The sequence below is a fragment of the Taudactylus pleione genome, unplaced genomic scaffold (assembly GCF_031769625.1).
Source record: "Taudactylus pleione unplaced genomic scaffold, aTauple2 ptg000179l, whole genome shotgun sequence".
In the NCBI taxonomy this organism is placed as follows: Eukaryota; Metazoa; Chordata; class Amphibia; order Anura; family Myobatrachidae; genus Taudactylus; species Taudactylus pleione.
This window is the reverse complement of record NW_028284581.1, coordinates 2,797,081-2,821,805: the sequence shown is the minus strand read 5'-3', so window position 1 is coordinate 2,821,805 and position 24,725 is coordinate 2,797,081. Positions and strand designations below refer to the sequence as shown.

Here is a 24,725-nt window from a genome sequence, read left to right as displayed (position 1 = left end):
GTTGCAGCCTCTGGGGCCTTTCAGAAAAGGTGTGTTTATACTGACAGATCATGTGACACTTAGATTTCACACAAGCGGACTTCATTTCACTAATTATGTGACTTCTGAAGGTAATTGGTTGCACCAGAACTTTTGAGGGAATCCATAGCAAAGGGGGTGATTACATATGCACATGCCAATTTTCAGACTTTTATTTAGAAAGATTATTTTTTATATATATTTTTCTCTTTCACTTCACCAAATTAGACTATTTTGTGCAGATCCATCACATAAAATTCAGATTAAAAAAAATAATTAACAGGCTGTAATTTAACAAAAAAGGTAAAAAGCCTAGGGATGTGAATACTTTTGCAAGGCACTGTGTATGTATGTGTGTTATTTTCAATACTTCTGTGGTCTGTCACACATTGTGTGCTGCACTGTGCCATATTTTGGCATCAGGTTCCTGCAGCTTGCCTAAGCATAAGACAAGACCAGTATATTGCTCCCTGTTGGTATTTATACATGCTCGTTGTTGCTTTGTAACCAGTGCTATATTGTGCGTCATTTACCCTGCAGACATGTCTGACAAGGGTAATGAACACATTACTATACCTATGTTGCAATCTTGCAGATTATGTACAGGTTGAGTCTCCCATATCCAAATATTCCCAGATACGGATTTTTTTTTTTCACATGACTGAGATAGTGAAACCTTTTTGATGGTTCGATGTATTCAAACTATGTTTAGGACACAAAATTATTATAAATATTCTATAAAATTACCTTCAGGCTTTGTGTATATGAAACATAAATGAATTTCATGTATATAATCAAAGTTTGTTTGATCCACAAAATTACTAAAAAATATTGTATAAAATTACCTGCAGGCTGGTGTGTAAGGTGTATGTAAAACCTAAATGCATTCTGTGTTTAGATTTGGGTCCCATTCCCAGGATATCTCATTATGGTATGCAATTATTCCAAAATACGGAATATTCAGATATCCAAAATACCCCTGGTCCCAAGCAGTTTGGATATGAGAGACTCAACCTGTATTACAGTTTTCAGTGAGGAGGATGTGGTTCGGGATGGGTTCTCTGTGTGACATATTATAACCTGCCAAGTACCTCGATTTCCCCCCCCCCCAATATCCGTACGCCACCTTGGGCGTTTTTCTCAGATGCTGGCCTCCGTTGTGGACTGCCAGGCAGTTCCGGCTGTTGTTCCTCCTATGGGGGGTACCACAGCAGGCTGTCCCTCCCTCACAGGGACAACCACTGATTATGCAGACCCCTCCTGTACCACAGCAGGCGGTCATTCCCACAGTGGGATTACTACAGGGTGGACCTCCACCATGGGTGGATGTTTTCTCTACCTCAGTACAGAGTCTGGCTACGACCTCTACGGCTAGAACCATCCTTCGCAGACGATGGTTCATTTGGGAGACCACCTGGACTCTCACCAGCAGAGAATCTTTCTAATTCCAGAAAAGATCTCCACGCTGCAGCTGCGAGCACACAGATTAATCCGCAGTCGCCGGTTTCAGTCTACTCGGCGATGCAGGTTCTGGGATCCATGCTGTCCACATTCGATATGGTGGATTGTGCTCAGTTTCATTCCAGGCCTCTGCAGGGGCTGGTCCACTCCAGGTGGAACGGTTTACCACACCGGATCAGAGCTCAGACGATGGTACTGTCTCTGGAGGTGCTGTGTACAGGGCCCTCATGATGGCAAAGCACATTCTTCACAGAAAACCCGTGCATGTTCAGTCCGACAATGCCACCACAGTGGCTTACATCAACCATCAAGGAGGCACTCGAAGTCTGGTAGCAATGTCAGTGTCACGCATTCTGACATGGCACAATCTAATCTCCCGGCCATTTCGGCAGTGTTCATTCCGGGAGTTCTCAATTGGGAAGCGGACTTCCTCAGCCATCACGACGTGCACCCAGGGGAATGGTCTGTTCACCAGAGGTGTTTCAAATCCTAGTGGACACATGGGGTCTCCCAGAGGTGGCCCTCATGCCCTCCCGACACAATCACCAGTTACCAGTGTACAGGTCCAGAACAAGAGATGCCGAAGCAAGCCTGGTGGATTCTGTCAGTGAAATGGGCCTTCCGGTTTGCGTACCGATTTCCTCCAGTCTCCCTGCTTCCTCGGGTTCTTTGGAAGTTCAAGCAAGACTGAGGCACTGTCCTGCTGGTGGCTCCAGCTTGGCCCAGACATCATTGGTACTCAGATCTTCGGAGTCTCTTCATCGACTCTCCATTCCTGCTGCCTCAACGTCCGGACCTGTTGTCTCAGGATACTTGCCTTTACCCGGACATCCCTACTAAGGTCCAACGGATTCTCTAGCTCGGTCATCAACACAATGCTCGCAAGCCTGCCTCCGCCAGGATCTACCCCAGTGTGGCATACATATTTCCATAGTGGGTGTCGTACAAGAGATTACGACCCTCAGGTGTTTCATATTTCCAGAATACTGGCATTCCTTCAAGCTGAATTGGACCTCTGTCTCGTTGAAAGTGCATGTGTCTGCACTGTCGGTGTAGTTCCAAAGTAGATTACTACGCTTCCGGATATCCACACCTTCCTCCAGGGTGTCCTCCGCATTCAACCTCCCTTTGTCCCTCCAGTGGCTCCTTGGGATTTCGCAGTAGTTCTTCGGGCCTCCAGGGTCCTCCATTTGAACAACTAGATTCAGTGGCACGCGAGTGGTTAACAGCTAAGACTTTTTCTTCTGGCTATTGCATCTGCGAGAAGGGTGTCAGCATTGGGAGTGCTCTCCTGTCGTCCTACTTTTTCTGATATTTCACCAGGACAGGGCGGTGCTTCGTACTCTCGTGGAGTTCCTTCCTAAGGTTGTTTTTAGCTTCCATATTTATCAGGAAATTCTAGTACCGGCCTTTCTATCACCAGACCTCTCGGCAGGTGAGGCCTCATTGGATGTGGTCCGCGCCCTCAGGATTACTATGGACCGTACCTGTTCTCTTTGGAAATCAGACTCCTTGTTTGTACTTTATGGACTTCACAAATAGGGATGGCCAGCCAATAAACAAACATTGGCTAGATGGCTTCGTATGACTAATTCAGAAGCTTACACGCAGGCAGGCCTGTCCCGATTTTATGTTAAGGCTCATTCCACTAGGTCTGTGGGTCCCTCATGGGCAGTTCGCCGTGCCGCCTCGGCTGTCCAGCTTTGTAAGGCGGCCACATGGTCTTCTGTCCAAACTTTTCTAAGGTTCTATGTATTTGATACCTTTGCCTTACAGGATGCTGCCTTTGGGCGCTAGATTCTCCCCTCAGCGCAGGAGCATCCCCACCCTTTCTTGGGGATGCTTTGGGACATCCCCAAGGTATCCCTGTGGAGCCTAAAGAACCTGAAGTAGAAAATATGGTAAGGACTTACCTTTGTTAACTTTCTTTGAAGTCCATAGGGTCCACAGGGCACCCGCCCTGACGCACCTGGCTTCATATGGGCTATGTTGCTGGTCACCGGTTTTCCATCTCCTTCTGTGAGAGAATGTCATTCTTGAGTGTACCAATCTTCCTTCTCTCATCCTCTTCCGGTCTTTGGCTTATTACCAACTTAGGTGCCTCAAGCTCGGGGGCGGGATATACATAGAGTGGACCTAATGTATTCTTGGAGCTGAAAAGCTTTAACTGCGTGGTGCCCGGATTGGTTCCCATCACCTATACCCCAAGGTCTCCCTGTGGACCCTATGGACTTCGAAGAAAATAGTTAACAAAGGTTCTTACCATAACTCTCATATTTTGCCTAAAAATCTGCGGGTTTCTTTCAGAACCCTTTATACCCCCGCCCCCCTTTAATGAAAAATTGCCCCAACATTTTTTCGTAAGTTGCGTACTTTGACGAAAAACGACCACGCAAATTTTGGGTGAAAAAAAAAATGTTAAAGATGGTAGCTATTTTTTTCCCAGGAAATTACTGTTCCACCTAAGGGACGAATTTAGTTTGAGGCGAAAAGTGCTGTTTGGAGAAGTTTCTGCGGATTCGGACTTCAGATTCTCCACATGCAATTCTACACTAAGTGGAAACTCAATGCATTGTAATAGGCGGAAAAGTATCTCCTATGAATAGCAGGTGAAAAAAAGTGCAAAATCGTTATATTGGGGTGCAAACCTGGGGTAACGACTTGGAACCCTTGGGACAGTATTTCTGTGTTATAAAAACGCAATTTAAAAAAAACAAAAATGTTAAAACGCCTGCTGCAACCGCGTGCAAGGTTTAAAACACTTGATGAATTTATACCGCGCCCGAAAATTCAGACCCAACACGTCAAAACCATTTTCAACTTTTTTTGTGACCCAAAATTTGCTTGGTCGTTTTTCGTCAAAGTACGGAAACATTTTTGGAGTAATTTATCACTTGGGGTCCAAAGGGTTGTGAAAGAAATCCCCAAATTTTTTTTAAAAATAGGGATTTTGCATATTATTTTTTTTTCTCCTTGTCTTGGATGGAGAAAATAATTTTGGTGAAAAAACGGGAGATTTGAATAATGGGAATAATGAAGTACATTTTAGGCACAAGTGTTGAGATCATATGTAATTGTGTACAATCACTAGAAGATCTGTACACGTGTGTGCAGTTCAGTTGAAATTCTTTTTTTATTTTAGCAGTTGCAGATTTATCTCAGTATTGCATCTCTTCACCATATAAACTTAGTACACATTACACTAATGTGTATGCATACTAGTAAGTGGACCTGGCTTCTGCCGTGTCACATCGGCCACTTCATTATGTTTACCATGTTCCCTTTTATAGTTCCTCTTTTGTCCCTTTCCTGCTGTGTACATGTGCAAGTTGCACCCAATGTGCACTGCGCACGTAGTATTTTAAATAGGAGACCTTTAATACAAATTTTTAATAATGAGCAACCTCTTTCAACAAAGGCTGAATCTCCGTTAATAGTGGCTACTTAGTTTTAATCTCATCAGAATTTCATTATCACAGCACTTCTGAACAAACGTGTCAATTTTAGTGTTTTTTTTTTTGTTTTTGTTTTTTTACTTTAAAAACCTATCTTTTTAAGCATGAGATTGGGAAGTTACATTTGTGGAGATTTAGAAATTACTTTATTTCAGTGTCCTTAGTTTTGCTTCTACAATTAGCCATATATTTGGCTGTTTAACTTTTGTGCAGTGTACCTTTTTTGGCTGATATATTATTACTATTGCTGCTGTTAAGCAAGTTCAAGACCCACCCATCATAGGTTGAGGAGGTGATTATCTAGTTATTTTTTGGATATTTTTTACTTTTACATTTAAGCTTCTGGCATGAGTGAATAGATTTTGTAACCATATTGCACATCAAAAGGTGATTAAAGGTTGAGTCTCCCATATCCAAATATTCCCAAATACAGAATTTTTTGCATGACTGAGCTAGTGAAACCTTTTTGCTTTCTGGTGGTTCAATTTACACAAACTTTGTTTAAGGCGCACAATTTATTAAAAATATTCAATAAAATTACCCTCAGGCTGTATGTATATGAAACAAATTAATTTCATTCATGTGTATGTATTTGTGTGTATGTATATGTGTGTGTGTGTGTGTATGTATATATGTATGTATGTATGTGTATATATATATATATATATATATATATATATATATATATATATATATATATATATATATATATATATATATATATATATATATATATATATATTAGATATATAGATATAGTGTGTGTGTGTGATATATATCAAACATTACACAAAATTAACAATATTTGTATCAAATTACCTTCAGGTTGTGTGTGTAAGGTGTACTGTGTTCAGATTTGGGTCCCATTCCCTAGATATTTCATTATGATATGCAAATATTCCAAACTACGGAATATTCCGATATACAAAATACCCCATGTACCATGCATTTTGGATATGTGAGACTCTAGCTGTATTGGTCTGTCAATAATAAATCTTGGAAAGCACCCACTTAAATGTTTACTTTTATTGTAATGTTTTCTCAACAGCCACAGGCCACCAACTCCACAAACAAACCTGAGTTCACATTCTCGTCTCCTATTGTTAAATCTACTGAATCCAATGCACAATCTCCTGAGTTGTCTGTAAGTAAATTTACGTCTTGTAAGTCTGCATGGCAGAAGTACTGTGTCCTCTCTCACAATGTGAGTTTGTGAAGATGGGGCTAAAAGACTTTCCTCTGCATTCGTTAAATAAAAACTTTCAGCTGGTATGTGTTTTCTCTATAAGACTTGGAGTGCCGCTTTGCACTTCTTCTTTTAGAATTAGTATCTAATGCTTAGTATCGTGTAGGTCCCCCTCTAGCCTAGCGAAGTGCCGCAACTTCCATCCAAGTGGATGGAAGACCTCTAGAGAGATGTTGACCCATGTCGTCTTAGCTTCCCACTGCTTCCTTATTTGTACGTGCAGAATCTTGGGTGCGAATGGACCTCTCCGCCACGTCCCATAAATGCTTGATTGGGTTCATGTCGGGTGAGCGTAGTGGCCACACAATTTGCCGAAACTTTCCAGAATGCTCCTGAATCCATGAGCAGTCTAGCTGGTGTTCAAACTGTCTCTCAAAATGTCAGATTACAACTGATCCACGTCTGGGCACTTCCGAAACATCAGTATGGGGACGCCACCTATCATTACCTTTACATTCTGCTATCCCATGACTTTTGGCACGTGTGTGTGTGTGTGTGTGTGTGTGTGTGTCTTTTCACAGATGAATCGAAGTTTGAGGTGTTTGAGTCCAAGAGGCAAAAGTTTGTTTATCGTGCGACAGGCGAGCGAATGCTTCCTGCTTACATTCAGCCCACAGACAAGCATGGAGGAGATTCCATTATGGCCTGGCAACTTTTCGGAGGTGGTGTGGGGAACAAAACATCAAAATTTTGGGTCCATGGCCATGAAACTCCCCATTGAGAACTTGTGGTCAAATCTCAAGAGGCAAGTGGACAAACAAAAACCCACAAATTCTGACAAACTCCAAGCATTGGTTAGGCAAGAATGGGTGGCCATAAGTCAGTATGTGGCCCAGAATTTGATTGACAGCATGCCAGGGCAAATTGCAGAGGTCATGAAAAAGAAGGGTAAACACTGCAAATATTGATTCTTTGCATAAACGTAATGTAATTGTCAATAAAAGCCTTTGACACTTATGAAATGCTTGTAAATATACTTCAGTATACCATAGTAACATCTGACAAAATGGTCTAAAAACACTGAAGCAACAAACTTTGTGAAAACCAATACTTGTGTCATTCTCAATTTTTGGCCATGGCTGTATACTGTCTAGCTTATAACTTTTCCCTTTATTCAACTATACCCTGACATACTAAAGTATAGGGGGTTCATTGTACCTCACATCTCCTATTTATTTGTGAGGGCTATCACATAGTATATAGCGCTGTTGTATACTAGACTATGCCATATTACACATACTGCAGGGTGCTCACTGCACTGTATCATACTGTTTATTTTATTATTCTTGTGGCTTTGTCTGTCAGAGGAAAGAACAACAGTCAGACTGATGCTGCTGCTCCTACTCTGGTGTCTTGTAAGTCCGGCTCAGCAGGCTTAGCCCCAGAGGATCTCATTCAGAATGGTCTTTGTACTAATTGTTACACAGCCCAAGGCACCTCAGCCCACATTGGGCTGCCTTTTCACAGGTGCTGGCAAAGATTGCAGACCACTTAGCAGTCCCCATAGTAGTCCCCGTAGTAGCTCCCCCTGTGGGATGGCCACAGCAGGTACTTCCTGCAAAAATCCTTGGCCTCCCCCATGGGTAGACATACTGTCTTCCTCGGTACAGAGTTTGGCTAATGCCTATACCGTTTTTCTCAAATGCTGCAAAAGGAAAAGCCTACTAAATGTGCTTTTATCTCCCCAGTCCACCCAGTTATCTGATTCTGATATATCATCTGGGGAGGCAGAAGACGCAGACCTCTCTCACTCTGACTCTCCTCTTTTGTATCCACCACGGACACAAGCCTCCAAGGGTGGGGCACAGTAACCAGCCTGCACTTTTTCCAGGGCCGATGGACCCCAGTCGAGGCAGTGTTGCCAATCAACGTCCTGGAACTTCGAGTCATCTACTGAGCTCTCACTCTGGATCAGGATGTTCTGAACAGGCCAGTACAAGTACAGTCCGACAACACCAAGGCAGTGACCTACCTCAAACACCAAGGGTGCACTTGAAGTCAGTCAGCAATGGCAGAAGTGTCCAGCTATCTCCGCAGTGTTCATCCTGGGGATTCTCAATTGGGAATCAGATTTCCTCAGCCGTCACGACGTGCATTCAGGAGAATGGTCTCTCCATCCAGAAGTCTTTCAGCTTCTGGTGGACAAATGGGGTCTACCGGACATGAATACCATTGCCTCAAGACTCAACAACAAACTTCCAGTTAATGGAGCCAGGACAAGAGACCCTGACGCAGCCTTCATAGACGCATGGTCGGTGAAATGGAATTTCCATTTGGCATATCTCTTCCCTCCAATATCCCTGCTTCCTTGAGTGCTTCGAAAGTTCAGACGAGGGGGCCACAGTCCTGTTCATAGCTATAGCTTAGCCCAGACTCCATTGGTACTCCGATCTTCACAGGCTCTCACCTTCATTTACGAGTAGACCTGTTGTCTCAGGGTCCGTCTGTCTTTAACGGCTTGGCTCTTGAGACATCCCTCCTAACAGCTAAGGGACTTTCCAGCTCTGTGGTCTAGACCAGTGTTGGCTAACCTTGACATTCCAGCTGTTGTGGAACTATATATCCCAGCATGCCCTGCCACAGTTTTAGCATGCCCTAATAGCAAAACTGTAGCAGTGCATGCTGGGTTATGTAGTTCCATAACAGCTGGAGTGTCAAGGTTAGCCAACACTGGTCTAGACCATGCTCAGAGCAAATAAACTAGCCTTCAGCTTAAATTTACCACAGAATATGGCATACATATTTCCAATGGTGTGCTCCAAGAAACTATGACCCTCAAGTCTTTAATGTTTCTAGAATTCTTGCCTTTCTTCAGGCTGGATTGGATCTAAGCCTCCGCCTAGCATCTCTTAAAGTGAAGGTCTTTGCTTTTGTCTTTCTGGTTCCAGCATAGAATTGCTCCTATACTTGATCTTCCCACCTTCCTGCAAGGCGTTCTACGTATACAACCTCCCTTTGTACCTCCGGTGACTCCATGGGACTTGTCAGTGGTGCTCCAAGCACTTCAAGAACCTCCATTCGAATCCCTGGAATCATTGGATGTTACATGGCTCGCTGCGAAGACTGTTTCTTCTGGCTATAGCATTTGCCCGTAGGGTATCTGATTTAGGGGCCCTTTCATGACGTTCCCCCTTTTTAATAATTCATCAGGACAGGGCTGTTCTTCGAACACGCCCAGGCTTCCTTCCCAAGGTGGTTTCTCGTATCCACCTCATAGAGGAAATTGTGGTTTCGGCCTTTCAATCACCAGACTTTTCGACAGGTGAGGCCTCTCTGGATGTGGTCCATACTTTAAAGATCTACATGGACCGTAATACTCCCATTAGAAAATTGGACTCTCTGTCCTATATGGATTCCACAAGAAGGGATAACCAGCTAAAAAACACTCTGGCCAGATGATTTCACGACTATTTCACAGGCTTACAAGCATGCTGGCCTTCCTGTGCCGAATACAGTATCTGCTCATTCTACTCGCTCTGGGTCCCTCGTGGGCAGCCCGGTGTGGCGCCTCGGCTGAACAGCTGTGCAAGACAGCCACGTGTTGTTCTGTCAACACCTTTCTTAGGTTTATACCTTTTGATACATTTTCCCCTCAGTATGCTTTCTTTAGGTGTAGAGTACTCCTATCAGCTCAGGAGCATTCCTTTCTGTGAACAACTGCTTTGGGACATCCTCATTGTCTCTCCTGTGGAGCCCTATGGACCACGAAGAAGAAAAGGCGTTATGGTAAAACTTACCCTTAACTTTCTTCGCGGTCCATAGGGCATCCGCCCTGATCCATCTGGCTTCTAGGTTTTTTTTTTCTCTTGGTCACTTGTTTCCTCCTCTATGTGAGTGTGATTTTTCAGTGTACCAGTCTTAAGGGCAACTCAGTTTAGCTAATAAGCCGAAGGCAAGAGCAAGATAAGAGAGAAGAGATTTTTTTGTGTCATAATAAATATATTTGTTTATAAGAACTTTTTATTTATTATTCTTTGGGTGTCTTCCCATGGTGTGAGGGTTTATTTTTCAAAAGAAGGATAAAACTCCAAAAGGAGCAACACGTTGGATAAAAAGGCATAATCAATTTTTTATGAGATTTTAGAACATAACTCCACTTGGACGTTTCTTCAAGTGAAAGAACTTAGCGTGGAACATACAGTTTGAAGGAAAATACCGAGATTTGTGGGTCATCATTGCACAATCCTCCATAAGAATTTACTTTCCAATATACCCAATTAGGGGCAAAAAAAAGTCAAATTGAGACGGAATACAACTTAGAGACTCTAAATTAATAGAAGTGCCCTCTTTCATGTACAATATTTGGAGTTTGTGTGTGTATGTATATACATATAGATAGATATGTGTGTGTGTGTGTGTATATATCTATTAGGGGTGTGCACCGGCCACTTTTCGTGTTTTGGATCTGGATCTTTCTTCATGTTTTGGATCTGGATTGGTTTTGCCAAAACCACCCTTCCGTGTTTTGGGTTCTGGGTTTTGAGTTTTGGATCTGTATTTTTTTTAAAAAAAGCATAAAAACAGCTAAAATCTCAGAATTAGTAGGTTTTTCTGCTCCTATGCTATTATTAACCTCAATAACCTTAATTTCCACTCATTTCCAGTCTATTCTGAACACCTCACAATAGTGTTTTTATGTCCAAAAGGTTGCACCGAGGTAGCTGGATGACTATGCTAAGCGACACGAGTGGGCGGCACAAACACGTGACCCAACTAGGCGTGATACTGCAGTGGCAGACAGTATGGCAGTTTGAAAAACTAGGCCCCAAACTGTACATAATGCAAAGAAATAAAAGAGGTGCAAGATGGAATTGTCCTTGGGCCCTCCCACCCACCCTTATGTTGTATAAACAGGACATGCACACTTTAACAAACTAATCATTTCAGCGCCAGGGTCTGCCACACAACTGTGGCTGAAATGATTGGTTCGTTTGGGCCCCCACAAAACAAGCTGGCAATGAATCTGTCCCTGCACAAACTGGCTCTACGGAGGCAAGATGTCGTCCTCATCCTCCTCAACCACAGATTCCTCATCCTCACAGAGTATTAATTCATCCCCGCTGGAATCCACCACCACAGGTCTCTCTGTACGTTCTGGAGGCTGGTCTCCCTGGAAGAGCTGATAATTCATTTTGATGAACATCATCTTCTCCACATTCTGTGGAAGCAACCTCCTACGCCTTTCGCTGACAAGGTTCCCGGCTGCACTAAACACTCTTTCGGAGTACACACTGGAGGGGGGGCAACTCAGGTAAAATAGAGCCAGTTTGTACAGGGGCCTCCAAATTGCCTCTTTTTCCTGCCAGTACAGGTACGGACTTGACATGCCTACTTGGATGCTGTCACCGATGTAATCCTCCACCATTCTGTCAATGGTGACAGTATCATATGTAGTGACAGTAGTGCGCACACAATTCACAAACACAGAAAATAATTTTTTTTTTGGTTTGGAGTGTACTTTGGGGGTTACAGCACCCTTTAACGGTCAAGCCAGCCGGCCCTTTACTTATGACATAGGCTCACGCTTGGCACTACTTTGTTGATGCACGTGCGGCAAATGCGCACACAATTCACAAACACACAAAAAATATTATTTTTTTAGCACTTGGGGGGAGCACCCCTTATGGACAGAGCACCCCCTGGACAACACTACAGCACCCCTTTAGGACTGGGACACTGCACAGGACTTTGGAGTGGACACAGCCCCTATGGAGAACTGACTACACAACACAGTCCAGCCAGCCCCTATGGACTTTGAAGTAGTGGACACAGCCCCTATTAACAACAGCAGCACAGCACAACACAGCCAGCCCCTATGGACTTTGAAGTAGTGGACAACAGCAGCACAGCACAACACTACTCTACACTACACTACACTACACAGCCCAGCCAGCCCTAACTCCCACCCTCCCTCTTCACTGTCCACAGCCGAGTGAGAAAATGGCGCCGACGCGGGTACCTTATATAGGATCCAAAACCCGCGAGACTCGGAAGGCGGGATGATGACGTTTTGCCTCGATTTCAGATCCGAGTCAGGCGGGAAAAGTCGAGCCTGACTCGGATCTGCCTCGGATCGGGGGGGGGGGGGGGGGGGGGGTTCGGATTTCAGAAATCCGAACCCGTTGACCCCTAATATATATATATATATATATATATATATATATATATATATAGTGTATATATATAATGTGTATATATATATATATATTTACATTTACAGTCAGGTGCATAAATATTGGGACATTGACAGAATTTTCATATTTTGGCCTCTATTCACCACCACAATGGATTTGAAATGAAACAAACAAGATGTGCTTTAACTGCAGACTTTTAGATTTAATTTGAGGGTAATTACATCCAAATCAGGTGAACGGTGTAGGAATTACAAGGGTTTCTATATGTGCCTCCCACTTTTTAAGGGGCCGAAAGTAATGGGACAAACTAAACAATCCTAAATCTAACTTTCACCTTTTATTACTTTGTTGCAAGTCCTTTGCAAGCAATTACAGCCTGAAGTCTGGAACACATTAGACATCACCAGACTCTGGGCTTCATCCCTGGTGATGCTCTGCCAGGCCTCTACTGTGTGTGTGTGTGGTAAGGTACCTGGGTGCTCGCACAGAGAGTAATGCAGAGATCCAAAGTGTGCTGTCACAATGCAGGACAGACCACAGCGCGTAACTCCAGGATTTGTAATAAATGCAAATTTATTCAACGTTTCCAGGCCCTATATATATATATATGTGTGTGTGTGTGTGTATGTATGTATATATTATAAAGAAGTATTAGTCCGGCACTCCAAATGATCTGAAAAAACAGCTGGCCCAGGTGCCCGTCCTGAGGAACACTCATAAATGGCAGGAAAAAGTTTGAACGGCACTCTGGGACCGATTATAAATCACAGTACACCTTTTGAAGTAGTTGTCAACGTTTCAGAGCCTATGTGCTCTTTTATCAAGACAATATCATATCATATGATATTGTCAGTCCCGGAGTGCCGTTCAAACTTTTTCCTGATATATATATATATATATAATTTGTCCATAGGGACTGTGTCCACTCCAAAGTCTATAGGGGCTGGCTGGACTGTGTTGTGCAGTCTCCCATAAAGGCTGTAGTCCTAGAGGGGTGCTGTAGTCTTGTCCAGGGAGTGATCTGTGCATCAGGGGTGCTCCCCATAAGTGCACTCCAAAAAAAAAAATTTTTTTTTTGTGTTTGTGAATTGTGTGCGCAGTAGCCGCACGTGCATCATCAAAGTAGCGCCAAGCGTGCGCCTGTGTCATAAGTAAAGGGCTGGCTGGCTCGTCTGTTTAAAGGTTGTTGTAACCCCCAAAGTGCACTCTAACAAAAATATTTTCTTCTGTGTTTGTGAATTGCACTGTACGTGCTTCCTCAAAGCAGCAGCGCCAAGCGTGCGTCTGTCTGTTATAGGGTGGTGTAACCCTCAAAGTGCGCTTCACAAAAAATAAAAAATAAATGTTTTCTGTCTCTTTGTGAATTGTGTGCACTGTAGCTGCGCGTGCATCAATAAAGGAGCAGCGACAAGCGTGCGCCTGTGTCCCATAAGTAAAGGGCCGGCTGGCTCATTTCTTAAAGGGTGGTGTAACCCACCAAGTGCACTAGTCTCCAACAAAAAGAAAATTATTTTTTGTGTTTGTGTGCGCCTTAGCCGCACGTATATATTAATAATAACATAAATGGAGGACCAAACTTTCTCCGATTAAAAATAAAATAGGGAAAGATCAAGAACCACTTCCTCCTAGTGCTGAAGCTGCTGCCACTAGTCATGACATAGACGATATCATGCCATCAACGTTGTCTGCCAAGGCCGATGCCCAATGTCATAGTAGAGGGTATATACAATCCCAAATGACAAAGTTCAGGAAAATTACCTTAAAAAAACATTTAAATCAACTGAGGAGAAACGTAAACTTGCCGATATGCCATTTACGACACGGAGTGGCAAGGAACAGCTAAGGTCTTTCCCTATGTTCATGACTAGTGGTTCAGCTTCACATGACTGGAATCCCTCATCCCACTAAAAAAAAATCAAACGAGTTAAGCTGGCAAAAGCACAGCGAAGAACTGTGCGTTCTAAGAAGATACCACAAATCCCCAAGGAGAGTCCAAGTGTGGTGGCGGTTGCGATGCCTGACCTTCCCAGCACTGGATGGGAAGAGGTGGCTCTTTCCACCATTTGCACGCTCTTTGCAAGTGCTGAAAGGAGCACCCACAGTCCACTTGTTGATAAGTAAATTGAAGATGTCACTGGTGAAGTACAACAGGATGAGGATACTGGTGTAGCTGGCGCTGAGGAGGAAGTTGGCGAGGAGGATTCTGATGGTCATGTGGTTTGTTTAAATCAGGCTCCGGGGGAGACAGTTGTCAGTGGGATGAAAAAGCCCATCACTGTCATGCCTGGGCATTAGACCAAACATTCCACCTCTTTGGTCTGGCAATATTTCTATCCAAATCCGGGCAACTGTCTTGCCATATGTACCATATGTAAAGGTGACGTTAACCACCTAGGAACATCCTCCCTTATACGTCACATGCAGCGCGTTCATAAAAAGTTACTGCCAAGTTCAGAAACTTTGGCTAAGATCGTAATCAGTCCAAGGACACCTAAATCCCTTTTGTCCTGTTGTATCCAAGCGCCTGCAAACCACACCGTCGACTCCCTCCTCGTCAATTTCCTCCTTAGTCGGGATCGGAAGTAGTCCTGCAGGCCATGTCACTGGCATGACTGACTCTCCTATACCGGATTCCTCCGGAGGATCCTGCATTGCTACGTCTACTGCTGCTGTTGCTGCTGGGAGTCGTTCATCATCCCAGAAAGGAAGTAGGAACACCACTACTTTTACTAAACAATTGACCCTCCAACAGTCCTTAGCGAGGAGGAGGAAGTACGACAGCAGTCATCCTGAAGGAAAACGTATAACTGAGGCCTTGACTGCTATGTTGGTGTTAGACGTGTTTCCAGTATCCGCCATTAGTGCAGTGGGATTTAGACAATTGATGGCGGTAGTGTGTCCCCGGTTCCAAATCCCGTCTAGATTCCACTTCACTAGGCAGGCGATACCGTGACTGTACAAGAACGTCAGAAAAAGTGTCCTCAGTGTCCTGAAAATTGCGGTTGTACCCAATGTCCACTTAACCACGGACAAGTGGATCAGGGCAGACTAAGGACTATATGACTGTGACAGCCCACTGGGTAGATGTATCACCTTACGCAGCAACAACAGCAGTGTCACCAGTAGCAGCATCTCAGAAACGCCAGCTCGTTCCAAGGCAGGCTACGCTGTGTATCACCGGTTTCAGTAAGAGGGACACTGCCAACAACTTCTTAGAGAAACTGAGGGAAATCATCGCCCAGTGGCTTTACCCCACTTAGACTCTCCTGGGGATTTGTGATATCTGACAACGCCACCAATATTGTGCGGGCATTACATCTGGGCAAATTCCAGCATGTCCATGTTTTGCTCACACAATAAAGTTGGTGGTGCAGAATTTTCTGAAAAGCGACAGGGGCCGGCAGGAGACGCTTTGGGTGGGCCGGACAAATTTCTGGCCACTTTCGCCATTCAGCGACTGCGTGCCGAAGACTGGAGCGCCAGCAAACACTCTTGAACCTGCCCCGCCATCACCTGAAGCAAGAGGTTGTGACGCGCTGGAACTCAACCCTCTATATGCTTCAGAGGATGGAGGAGCAGCAAAATGCCATTCAAGCCTATACATCCACATATGACATTTGCAAAGGAGGTGGTATGCACCTGACAAGCGCAGTGGAGAATGATTTCCTTGTTGTGCAAGGTTCTCCAGCACTTCGAACTTGCCACACGTGAAGTCAGTTCAGACACTGCCAGCTTGAGTCAGGTCATTCCCCTCATCAGGCTTTTGCAGAAGCAGCTGGAGAAAGTGAAGGAGGAACTAAGATGGAGCGATTCCGCTCGGCATGTGGGACTTGTGGATGAAGCCCTTCATTCGCTTTGCAAGGATTCCAGTGTGGTCAATCTGTTGAAATCAGACCACTACATTTTGGCCACCGTGCTCGATCCTAGGTTTAAAGCCTATGTGGTGTCTCTCTTTCCGGCCGACACAAGCCTGCAGAGGTGCAAAGACCTGCTGGTGAAAACACTGTCTGCTGAAGTGGAACGTGACACGTCAACAGCTCCTTCTTCATTTTCTCCTGCAACTGGGGCTGCCAGTAAAAAACTGAAGTATCCTAAGCAACCCGCTGGCGGTGATGCAGGGCAGGTAGGACCAAGTTTGGACATTTGGTCCGGACTGAAGGACCTGGCAATAATTTCTGACATGTCTACTGTCACTATATATGATACTGTCACCATTGACAGAATGGTGGAGGATTACATCGGTGACAGCATCCAAGTAGGCATGTCAGACAGTCCGTACCTGTACTGGCAGGAAAAAGAGGCAATTTGGAGGCCCCTGTACAAACTGGCTCTATTTTACCTGAGTTGCCACCCTTCCAGTGTGTACTCCGAAAGAGTGTTTAGTGCAGCCGGGAACCTTGTCAGCGAAAGGCGTAGGAGGTTGCTTCCACAAAATGTGGAGAAGATGATGTTCATAAAAATGAATTATCAACTCTTCCAGGGAGACCAGCCTCCAGAACGTACAGAGGGACCTGTGGTGGTGGATTCCTGCGGGGATGAATTAATACTCTGTGAGGATGAGGAATCTGTGGTTGAGGAGGATGAGGACGACATCTTGCCTCTTGTAGAGCTAGTTTGTGCAGGGACAGATTATTTGCCAGCTTGTTTTGTGGGGGCCCAAACGAACCAATCATTTCAGCCACAGTCGTGTGGCAGACCCTGGCGCTGATATTATTGGTTTGCTAAAGTGTGCATGTCCGGTTTATACAACACGTGGGTGGGAGGGCCCACGGACAATTCCATCTTGCACCTCCTTTTTTTTTTTTTTTTTTTTCTTTGCATTATGTACGGTTTGGGTACTAGTTTTTCAAACTGCCATCCTGTTTGCCACTGCAGGTTCACTCCTAGATGGGCAACGTGTTTGTGCCGCCCACTTGTGTCGATTAGCATAGTCATCCAGCTACCTCGGTGCAACCTTTTGGACATAAAAACACTATTGTGAGGTGTTCAGAATAGACTGGAAATGAGTGGAAATTAAGGTTATTGAGGTTAATAATAGCATAGGAGCAGAAAAACTCACAAATTCTGTGATTTTAGCTGTTTTTATGCTTTTTAGAAAAAAAAAAAAAAAACTACAGATCCAAAACACAAAACCCAGAACCCAAAACACGGATGGGTGGTTTTGGCTAAACCAATCCACATCCAAAACACGAAAAGTGGCCGGTGCACACCCCTAATAAATATATATATATATTCACACACAAAAAGGATGCGCACTTTCCATATGCAATATAGAAAAAATTTAAAAATGCTTTTCATTTATTTACTGCCCATAAACATGTCCAGTGAAACCGGTATACGGCATTGATCCACAGCACTTCAGTGCCATTGCAGTCTTAAACCAACCACTCGATAAGTTGACGTTTCGGGCATTTTGGTGCACACGAAGGGCATGTGATGGTGGTCACAGCCACTTCCTTATGGGCGGTGGGGAGGGGTTAACAGGTGCCTTGGGGTGGACCCACAAACAGGGAAAGCCCACCTGTTTGTGGTTGCATCTTATGCAACAACACAAGGTAGGTGTTTAAACTTGAAATGCATCACCTGTTAATACTATAACCAAGAGTGATATGAGGCTTGGAACAAATGGAGAAACAGACACCAAGTTTGGAAAATGCTACTTTCTACTTCAGGGTCCATAGGGTTCCACAGGATACCTTGGGGTATAGGTGTGACGTCAGTCGCAGAGCACCAAAGAGTTAAGCTTTCAGCCTCCCAGGATGCACTAGGTCCCCCTCCTATACCCCGCCCCCGGGCCAAGGTACCTCAGTTTAGTTTGGTGCCCGGCCGGCGTCGGGTGCACCTGTCGGAGTGGGGGCTATAGAAGAGCCCCTGAAGCTTTCTTCAGTGCAGCTGTGGCTGCACATCTGGATGTACAGCATGGACAGTCAGTCCTGACGTCCATGCTGTCTTCCCTACACCCCCGCCGGTACCAGAACGCCGGTACCGATCCGGGGATGCTGGTGAGCATCTGGGGTCACAGCTAGCGGTGACCCCAGATGTTCCGGACCATGGCCGGATCCAAGGGGGACAAAGGTAAGCAGCGGGGTCCCGCGGTGGGTCCCCGCTGGTCACATGGTCCTGAGTCCCCAGGCAGGGGGCTCCCTGGGGACTGGCTGCAGCGTGGAGCCAGGTACTGAACCTGCGCTTTCCACTACCCCCTGGGACAGCGGACCGCAGCAGCGCGGTAGCGCTGCGGCGTCCCAGGGGTTAAATGCATGCCAGGGGAGCGCGCCTTCCCTGTCTCACAGCCGGCACCTCCCCCGCTGCACACAGCCCTCTCTGCACTGTGCTGACTGGTCCTGTGTCAGCGCTCCTCCCCCAGGCCAGCTTCTCTCTGCTCCTCGGCGGCCATCTTCTCTGCAACGCATGGTGAACGCTGCTGGAAGTCTGGAAGGAAGCATCGTGGTCTGGGTCCCCCCGCATACCTCTCCTCCGCGGTGGCTCAGGTCTGTGTATGCAGCGCTGTGTCCTACCAGGCCCTGTGTCTGTGTAGTTGAGTGATCAGCGCTGTTAGTGCAGGAATTGTTATTTCTCTGCATTGTATGTGACTGTGCTAGCGCTGCCTGTAACTTTTCTTCTCTAAACTGTCAGCTTTATTACTGTCCCTGTTCTTTCTGCTAAAGCCCTTGCGGTGCGGTGCGGTGCTGCAGGGTGGTCTCTCGCCTATTTAATACTTAATTGGTGAGAGAGGTCACATACGTGGTGCCATCATGTCTGAAAGTGATTTTCCCCTCCGGCTACAGTGTACCACGTGCAAAGTACCGTTAGCGGAGGGGGAGGGTAGCGCGGAGGGCCTTTGCCGGCAGTGTTTGTCCATGGCGAGGCCTATTACGGTTACAGCACCGGTACAGGAGCCGCCCTGGGCTTGTTTCGCTCAGGCTTTAACAGCTTTAGTGGGCCAGTTAGCTCCGCAGCCCGCGTTTACTCCGATGGGTTTGTCCCAGCTGTCTGTGGTGTCGTCACCCATGCAGGGGTTCCCACGACAATTGGTGGTACCCCACAGTCTCCCTATTTCCCCGCTCCCGGGTTCTCAGGAGCCAGCGTGGGTTAACTCCCTGACGAGTTCTGTACAGCACTTGTCGGATGTGTTGCAAGGGGAGTCTGTGATGCGGCCCCATAAAAGGCCGGTGGCGTCTCTGTCCGCTCCTTATGAGGATGACGAAGGGACGTCTGATGATGGGGAGATTCTGGATCCTTACGATCAGGAACCTCCATACTAAGGACGCTGATGCTAAGTCCAAAGTATATATTCCTGGACTTATTCGGGCGGTCCGCACAGCCTTGGTGATTGAGGACGAAGTTCCCCCAGCGGCTAAATCTAAGTATGCCTTTTTCAAAGATGTGAAGGGCGATGCCACAGTCTTTCCTCTTTCGGGTCAGTTGGTGGACCATTTAGAGGAGGCGTGGAAACAACCTGGCAAAAGATACCAGCCGCAGAGACGCCTGGCGGTGGCTTATCCGTTCGCGGATAATTATTTTGCTAAGTGGGAATCCCCTCCACAGGTGGATTCTCACGTGACCCGTCTTGTCCGTAGTGCCACATTGCCGATGCCATCCATGTCCTCCCTTAAGGATGCTACGGACCGCAAGGTAGAAATCTGCCTGAAGTCCGCTTATTCCCTTGCAGGGGGGGCAGCACGGCCGGCTATGGCCATTTGCTGGGCTGCCAGAGCGATGGAGCGCTGGGCGGATTCATTAGAGGCTTCTTTTGAATCCGACTGTCCGGCCGAACAGGCGGAGTTGATTGGCTATCTCCGTGATTCGGCCACCTACATCAACGAGGCGGCTCTAGACATTAGTACTCTGGTGTCTAGAATTTCTTCAGCAGCGGTAGCTGCTCGTCGCACCTTGTGGCTGCGATCCTGGAAGGCGGATGCTGATTCCAAGAAAGGTCTGGAAGCGTTACCGTTTACCGGAGAAGTTCTCTTCGTTCCGGATCTGGATAAGATTGTGGCCACGCTGGCGGCAGCCAAATCTGCTTGTCTCCCGTCGGCCGCTGCTCCTTCTGGTTCTGGACCATCGTCCTTTCGGTCATCTAGGGCCCAGGGCAGGCCCAAACCACAGTCGTTTCCTCGACAGGCTGGCCCTAAGAAATCGGTCAAGCCCCGGAAACAGGCATGGAGTACCAGACGTCCGGCCCCCAAGCCAGATGACAAGCCTGCGGCCTGACGGTCCGGGTCTCCCCTTGGGGGATCCCAGGGTGGGAGGCCGCCTGCTGCAGTTCTCCCGGTGTTGGTCGTTCACTACGACAGACACTTGGGTTCTGGAGGTGGTCTCCCACGGGTACGCCCTCTCCTTCCGGCACAGACCCCCGGCTCGATTCTTCACCACGGGTCTACCATCAGACCGGAACAAGGCTACGGAGCTGCGGAAGGTATTGCACACTATGCTCCAGGGTGGAGTTATAGTGCCTGTTCCATTCTCCCAGAGGGGCCAGGGTTTCTATTCAAATCTATTTTTGGTACAGAAACCCAATGGGTCATATCATCCGATTCTCAACCTCAAAGCACTCAACAAGTCTTTGCAGGTCCCGAAGTTTCGGATGAAGACCCTACGGTCCATCATTCTGGCGCTGGAACCTGGGGACTACATGGTGTCATTGGACATACAGGACGCTTGCCTGCATGTCCCTATTCTTTTGCGCCATCAAGAGTTCCTTCGGTTTGCAATCCGCAGCGACCACTTCCAGTTTCGGGCGTTAGCTTTTGGCCTGGCGACAGCACCACGTGTTTTCACCAAGGTGATGGCGGTCATGGCGGCTTCTCTGCGGCTGCAAGGAGTCCGCATGTTGCCGTACTTGGACGACCTGTTATTGGTGGCAGGATCTCCAGAGCTCCTGTTACACCACTTGGACCTGACCATTGCACTGCTGCAACGGCACGGCTGGCTAATCAACTGGCAGAAGTCCACTCTAATCCCGTCTCGGAGGATTCTGCATCTTGGAGCCTTATTGGACTCGGGACAGCAAAGGATCTTCGTGACGGAGGACAAGATCTCTGCTTTACAGTCAAGGGTGCGCAATTGTCTGCACAGCCGCCGGGTGTCCTTACACTCGGCGATGAGGTTACTGGGCTCCATGGTGTCGGTGTTCGACATGGTGGAATACGCCCAGTTTCACTCCAGACCTCTGCAGCACCGGATCCTGTCCAAGTGGAACGGGCTGCCTCAGTCTCTGAAGTCCCAGACGATTGTGCTCACCCAGGAGGTTCGCCTGTCCCTTGCGTGGTGGTTACAGACGACCCACCTCAACAAGGGACGTCCGTTCTGGGTTCCAAATTGGGTCCTGTTGACAACGGACGCCAGTCTTCGGGGCTGGGGAGCAGTTTCGGGTCCACACTTGTTCCAGGGCAGGTGGTCGCCGACAGAAGCGGAGCTTCCAATAAATATCTTGGAACTCCGTGCGGTCTTCAATGCTCTCCAGCAGGCACAGCGGTTTCTCCAGGGTCGCCCGGTGCAGGTCCAGTCGGACAACGCTACCACCGTGGCCTACATAAACAGGCAAGGAGGAACTCGCAGTCGGGCGGCTCTCGTAGAGGTCTCTCGGATCCTGGTTTGGGCGGAGCGCAATCTTCCGGCCATATCAGCGGTCTTCATCCCGGGAGTGCTAAATTGGGAGGCGGACTTTCTAAGTCGCCAGGACGTTCATCCGGGGGAATGGTCCCTGCACCCGGACGTTTTTCAACTACTGGTGGACAGGTGGGGTCTTCCAGAAATCGACCTCATGGCGTCCCGGCACAACAACAAGTTGCCGGTGTACTGGTCTCGCACAAGAGACGAAGGGGCGTCTCTGGTGGATGCTCTGTCCGTCCGGTGGACGTTCCGGTTCGCATACCTGTTCCCTCCGGTCTCCCTTCTTCCACGAGTAATCCGGAAATTCAAACAGGAAGGAGGGACGCTCCTGTTGATAGCTCCCGCGTGGCCCAGACGGCACTGGTTCTCAGACCTTCAGGGTCTGTCCGTGGACAGTCCTCTGCGGTTGCCGCTACGACCGGACCTTCTGTCTCGGGGTCCTTGCCTTCACCCGGACCTGACTCGGCTGTCTTTGACGGCGTGGCTGTTGAGACGGCCATGCTGAGGTCCCGGGAGTTTTCCAGCTCTGTGGTGCGTACCATGTTACGAGCTCGGAAACCGTCTTCCGCGAGGATATACCATCGCGTGTGGCATACGTTTTTCCAGTGGTGTCGACCGAGAGGTTATGCACCGCGGGAGTTTCGTCTGTCTCGGATTCTCGCCTTCCTGCAAGCGGGACTAGATCATGGGCTTCGCCTTGCTTCTTTGAAGGTACAGGTTTCGGCCCTATCTGTCTGGTTTCACCGTAGGATTGCTACAATCCCGGATGTGCGCACCTTTATGCAGGGTGTTCTCCGCATTCAGCTGCCCTTTGTTCCACCTGTGGCGCCTTGGGATTTGGCTGTGGTCCTGAGGGCTCTCCAAGGACCGCCGTTTGAACCACTGGGCTTAGTGGATCTTAAATGGCTAACAGCTAAGACTGTTTTCCTTCTGGCCATTGCTTCGGCCAGACGTGTTTCTGAGTTAGGGGCTCTTTCTTGTAGACCCCCTCTCTTGGTTTTTCATGGGAACAGGGCAGTGCTCCGCACTCGGCCCGAGTTTCTTCCCAAAGTTGTTTCCCAGTTTCATGTTAACGAGGAAATAGTTGTTCCGGCCTTTAACTCACCGGGTCTTTCCGTGGGTGAGGCCTCTTTGGATGTTGTGCGGGCCTTAAGGACTTATGTTGACCGCACTTCTTCGTTTAGGAAGTCGGACGCTTTGTTTGTCCTCTATGGCTTTCCTAAAAAGGGTTGGCCTGCTTCAAAGCAAACTTTGGCAGCCTGGATCCGTATGGCTATTTCTGAAGCTTATCTTCATGAAGGCCTACCGGTCCCTCCTTCTCTGAAGGCTCATTCCACTAGGTCTGTGGGTCCTTCGTGGGCAGCTCGACGTGGTGCCTCGGCAGTTCAGATCTGCAAGGCTGCTACGTGGTCCTCTGTCCATACCTTCGTGAGGTATTACAGGTTTGACACCTTCGCCTCTCAGGATGCTTCCTTCGGGCGGCGGATTCTCCTTTCTGCACAGGAGCGTCCCCACCCTTAAAGGATACTGCTTTGGGACATCCCCTAGGTATCCTGTGGATACCCTATGGACCCTGAAGTAGAAAATATGAGATATGGTAAGAACTTACCCTTGTTATCTCTATTTCTACGAAGTCCATAGGGTTCCACAGGACTCCCGCCCTGTCGCACCTGTGCTGCAGATGGGCTTTGCTCTGGTCACCGGTTTTCCGTCTCCCTCTGGTGAGAATGTGATTCTTGTATGTGTCCAGATCTTTGTTCTCTCTCTTCCTTCTCCTCCTCCGGCCTATGGCTTGGTAACTAACTGAGGTGCCTTGGCCCGGGGGCGGGGTATAGGAGGGGGACCTAGTGCATCCTGGGAGGCTGAAAGCTTAACTCTTTGGTGCCCTGCGACTGACGTCACACCTATACCCCAAGGTATCCTGTGGAACCCTATGGACTTCGTAGAAATAGAGATAACAAGGGTAAGTTCTTACCATATCTCATATTTTTACAATCATTCTTCTCCTGAAAGATCACATCCCAGCTCCATTCTACACTCCTTTCTCATGTCCTGCCCTCTTTTACCATGGTACACAAGCAAGCTCCTGGGATTGGCCAATCACACACTCCCACAAGACTCCTTCATTTACATCTTGTATGAAGTATACCTCTGAAGAAACCACCTTGTGACTGAGGTGGAGAAACCGGTTATGTGATTTAATCACCTGGCTTCTGCATGTTAGAAGTAAATAACCAGTGTGTTCCTGCCCATTTTTTGCACTGTAACTGCTGATCAAGCTGCAGTACAGCACTGATTCAAGCCCGTTGATCCAATTTTGACTTCATACTAGTACCAATACAGCTGTGGGACCAGTCTCCTCTAAGCATTGCAGCGTGCATAACCACAACATATATCTTCAGTAGCTCTGAAGAGTGGAACAGGTGCAGAGATGCTTCTCCGTTCACAGCACCTGTCAGAAAGACGCACTGCTTTTCACATGTAAGGTATGAAGCGCTGCAAGCTCCAGTGTCTTAATAGTGATCAGTCTGCCTAAATATACATGTGTTGCTGACTGAGGCATACAAAGGAATCAATGAGAACTAGAATTATGTCTTCATATTTCTGCTAATAGAAGGTCTGTGTTTTATATATAACAGGCAAACCGCTTAAATTATCTTCAATGTTTCGTGTGACTAATATTGGGGATTTTTTTCTGGCTTGTTGAACATTGTTGATATTTATAAAGAAGTCATCAACTCCCAACTCTGCAATTAAAGGAAACGCATCCCATTTATCTGAATAGGACTTGGTGGTATC

The 24,725-nt window shown here is 47.0% G+C and overlaps 1 protein-coding gene across 2 annotated transcripts in view; it reads left to right on the top strand.

The window, feature by feature from the left end:
- NUP153 (nucleoporin 153) overlaps positions 1-24,725 on the top strand; it is a 190,841-nt gene that overhangs the window by 96,942 nt on the left and 69,174 nt on the right. The window contains exon 13 of one of the 2 annotated variants that reach the window (XM_088475836.1): positions 5,983-6,078. The exons of the other annotated variant lie outside the window; for it this stretch is intronic. Within the exon in view, the coding sequence (XP_088331962.1) occupies positions 5,983-6,078 (96 nt within the window). The remainder of the gene's footprint in view (positions 1-5,982; positions 6,079-24,725) is intronic. 2 annotated transcript variants of the gene reach the window in all.